The 4,018-nt window shown below is 37.8% G+C and overlaps 1 protein-coding gene across 1 annotated transcript in view; it reads left to right on the top strand.

Annotated features, from left to right (window-relative positions):
• LOC138052740 (reticulon-4-interacting protein 1, mitochondrial-like) overlaps positions 1–1,312 on the top strand; it is an 11,419-nt gene extending 10,107 nt beyond the window's left edge. Inside the window, exon 8 of the mRNA XM_068899302.1 lies at positions 780–1,312. Coding sequence (XP_068755403.1) covers positions 780–914 — 135 coding nt within the window. The 3' untranslated portion in view covers positions 915–1,312. The remainder of the gene's footprint in view (positions 1–779) is intronic.
• The last annotated feature ends 2,706 nt before the right edge of the window (positions 1,313–4,018 follow it).

Below are 4,018 nucleotides of genomic sequence, written 5' to 3'. Positions count from 1 at the left end.
AATTTTTTGCCTCTCCTTTTCAAGTGTTAAACACCTCAAGCAAGTTTGCAGTGCTACAAAATAGCATCTGCATTTTGAACCCAAGACTGATTATTCGGCTTAATTCACTTACCATTTTCGGATCTAAGTTTTGGAATTGCCTGAAGCCTGACTGGTGCAAACTTTGGAAAAAACCTTTCAAAAGTCACCAATTTTTACCTGCGGTGCTTGATGATGAGGATGATTACGTTGTTGTCTCGACGTTAATCTCAAAAATTACCAATTATCATTATTACTTCTTTATGTTTTATGTCCTCTTATAGGTTCTTGCTTTATTTTTCACACCTTTTTCCAAAATGGCTGCCATTTAGATATTCTTTTGTTTTTATTCAAATGAGATCTTGATGCCTCGCTCAGGGCAAAATATTCTTTTTGAATGTTAAGCTTAAGAACATCAAGGAGTAATTTGACTAAAAACAAAAGAATATTTAAATGGTGGCCATTTTGGAAAAAGGTGTATGTAAATGCTAGTTATCTGTGAATGTAAGTGTATACTTTTTTATTTTATTTTTATTTGATTGATTGATTGATTGATTTATTTATTTATCTGATTTACTATTAATCTATTTTGCTAAATTTCACTGTACTGTGTAAGTTACACATCCCGCCCCGATTAGCTTTGCTATATGCGGGTTGTGTATTTCTCCAATTTGTTAAATTTAAATTATTGAATAAAATAATGATGATGGTGTAGTCAAATGTCTTGAGTGGTAACTGTTGTCGTTTTTCTTGTTTAATAGATCAAACCTGTAATACAAGAAGTTTTTCCCTTTTCCAAGACAAATGAAGCGTACGCTAAGCTCGAACTTGGCCATGCCAGAGGAAAGATAGTTGTGAACGTGATTGGGGATGACACAGTCGAACTGTCAGAGTGATGTTTTGTACAACAGTAAACGAACTTATCAGCTGTGCAACATGCATCCGTAGCTTATGTCCGGGTGAATCGAGCAAATTTGGAAAAGAAAATCTACTTTCCATCAGTCCACGGGTGACGGCTCCCTTTACTGGTGGCTGAGCTTGAGGAATTAACAGGGATTGTGTAGAGATCCGATGTCGGCGTAACGTTATCTTTGAAGAGAAAGTACTGGATATACGTTCATGGTTGCTGTTGTTTTATAGCCTATGTACAGCTGCCGGGACGGGGTAGCTGAACATAGGTTTTGTGTAGTATATAAAGTTATGGACATCTGATTCCCATAGAAACACTGTAATTTTGGTCGGACCTGCAACTTGAGAAGGAATAAATTAAGAACGGTTTGAAACACTTTAAAAAGGGTAGGCAGCTTGTGATTTAGCCCATTGCTTGTTCCGGTATTGTGTGCACTTGCTCTCCATTTCGCATTTTAGTTGGTGTTACATGATGCTGGGGTGAATTACGTTCCAGCGCAAGTTCACCCCAGTCTCCTCTTGTAGCTTTGTATTCGTTTATATAATAGACCTCATTCATAAATGGCGGTCACATTTATAATTCTTTTGTCCAAGTGCAAATTAGCCTACCAAGCCTTACTTTAGAGCAAAAATTCTTTTCAATTCACTGCATGATATCGAGGCTTGGTAGGCTAATTTGCACTTGGATAAGAGAATTATAAATTGACGACCATTTATGAGTAAGGTCTATACCACCAAGATTGTCATACCGGCGTGAGTTCACCCCAGTTGTTGTACCGGAGCGAGAGTTTCATTTGATTTTTCATGCGTAATTTGGAAAAAAAGCATTCGATAAAATATATTTCGTTTTAAGAATTGTTTTTCAAATGCAAGGACATTTTGTTTGCATGTTTTGCATTACGTGGGATAATGACATTCTCCTGCAATTTCTCTCATTCATAATCCACATTCACGATCTAACACGCGGGGCCTGATAGGGTTGGTTAGGGCTTCCTATTGATGATGTAATATGAGGGGCTTGATATTGTAGGTCAGACCATAGTTAATAGAGGGAAATGGCTGTGAAACCCGACAAATTTCTTTGATGTTGGTTTTTGTTCTCTTTTTTGGCCTTGACCGTGCACAAAACGCAATAGTTGTTTACTCCATACTGAGGAACTAGCCAATAAAAACGTGTTGGTTACGTAATTCATGCATAGTGTATGAGCGCAAAACAAAAGATTGTGCACGGTCGTGGACTTTCCAACCTAAACATTGGCATCTTTGTTTGCTCCTTTGATGTTTGCCGAGCTTCCAAACCAGTCCCCTCTATTAACTATGGTCAGACTTTGACATTGTTGATCTGATGTGATATCCATCCTTTATATCGCTAATCAGGGCCTGTTATTGTTGATAAGGGAGCATATTAACAATCTAATACGAGGGCCTTCAGGTCGGACTTTTACTTTGATAATCTATGTACAGGGGGTCTGGTAGGGTGTGCCATATAGGAAGGGGGGGCATAGTATTGTAGAGGTGTAGATTGCTTGATATATTGTGGGGCTTGACATCGTCGGAGTTTGATATTGAGGTCTCGATATAGTCGCTAACATTGCAAACAATGCTCCTTTGATGAAAGACTCGATTCGTGGAAAAAAAAATGTTCAAACTGCTGATGGTATGACGTGATTGGCTCAAAGATCCCGTTCAACTTTTTGAACCAATGAAAGGCCGCAATTTTACATTCCCACATGCCTTGACAACTTACTTCTAATTCCTCTTGTTTAAAGTGCCCCTGTGATCAAAAAAACCACTTCCTTTTTTCCTTCAGATTTTGAAAGTGTGTTTGCTCAACACCTGACTGGCAAAATTTTGAGCTTTAATTTTTATCCAAAGGCCGTTTACTTTGAGTGTAAGTTTTGGATTTCACGGTCCGCCATTACTCACGTTTAAAACTGACCGATTGGACCTCAGACGGTTGGATCCAGGGAAAAGTGACGTCAGAGGCTCACTAGCTTAAAATTTCAGCGTGTGAACACAGCTTATTATATATGCAAAGCGTGAGTTTAAAAGTCTGAAAGCCCAAAACCCCTGTGCTGCATATTAATTCTGCGGCGTACACACGTATTGCATTCTTAAACTAGTGAGCCTTTGACGTCATTTTCTCCTCGATCCAGCTCTCTCAAGAACATAATGTTAGTAATGGCAGACCATTAAATAGAAAAATTACAGTTAAAATAAAGAGGTGTCGTTTTGAAATCAAGGCAAAACGTGGGTCACTTAGTGTTTTGTTAACATAGTTTTGAAATCCAAAGAAAAATATGAATTGATTTTTTGGTCACAGGGGCACTTTAAGGCTTAAGATTTGGTGTTCTTTTCTGGAGTACCTACTATCCCATTCAATTCTCTGGTGTGATTAAGAACTAACAATGAGTGATGTGCTGACTATCTTATACCCAAAAATGTGAATGAAATACTTGTACTTTATTTAATTTTCGACCTCTGCTATTGCTTTTCTAGATTTCTTATTAGGTCACTCATATAGAAGCTCATTGCATTGTGTCGCCAAGCTAGAAACTGATTGCCTTTGATTTCCAAGTGTTTAGAATTTGATGAGACTGGTTGGAGCTAACTCGGAGCTACACGCTCTTTCTGTATTTACCATCTCATGTCCAGTGCCAATCATATAATTAAATATTCTGAATAATTGATTGAAGTACCTGCCCAAATTTCGTGACTGGCATACATGAAGTACCTGCCCAGATTTCGTGACTGCCTTACATGAAGTACCTGCCCAAATTTCGTGACTGCCTTACATGAAGTACCTGCCCAAATTTCGTTGTTTTTTTTTTTTGTTGATAATGAGATTGTACCTCTATGGCACAATTTGAAATGAGAAATTCTCATGATTTTGATGAGTGTAGAGACTTGTTACATTCTTTTTAGGGTACACTAAGGGACAAGCAAATAAATTTAACACTTCTGCAATGTATGCCACAAGAAGAGGACCGTTGATTTGGCTTAAGAACCCGGTCTTAAACAAATCAGCGGTACTCTGTGATTTCAGAGCTTTATAAATAGCAAATATCAGCATATATTTTTATTCTTGGGA

Source organism: Montipora capricornis, chromosome 6 (genome assembly GCF_036669925.1).
Source record: "Montipora capricornis isolate CH-2021 chromosome 6, ASM3666992v2, whole genome shotgun sequence".
Taxonomy (NCBI): domain Eukaryota; kingdom Metazoa; phylum Cnidaria; class Anthozoa; order Scleractinia; family Acroporidae; genus Montipora; species Montipora capricornis.
Note: the sequence above shows the minus strand (reverse complement) of the source record. Positions and strands in the feature narration are given on the sequence as shown.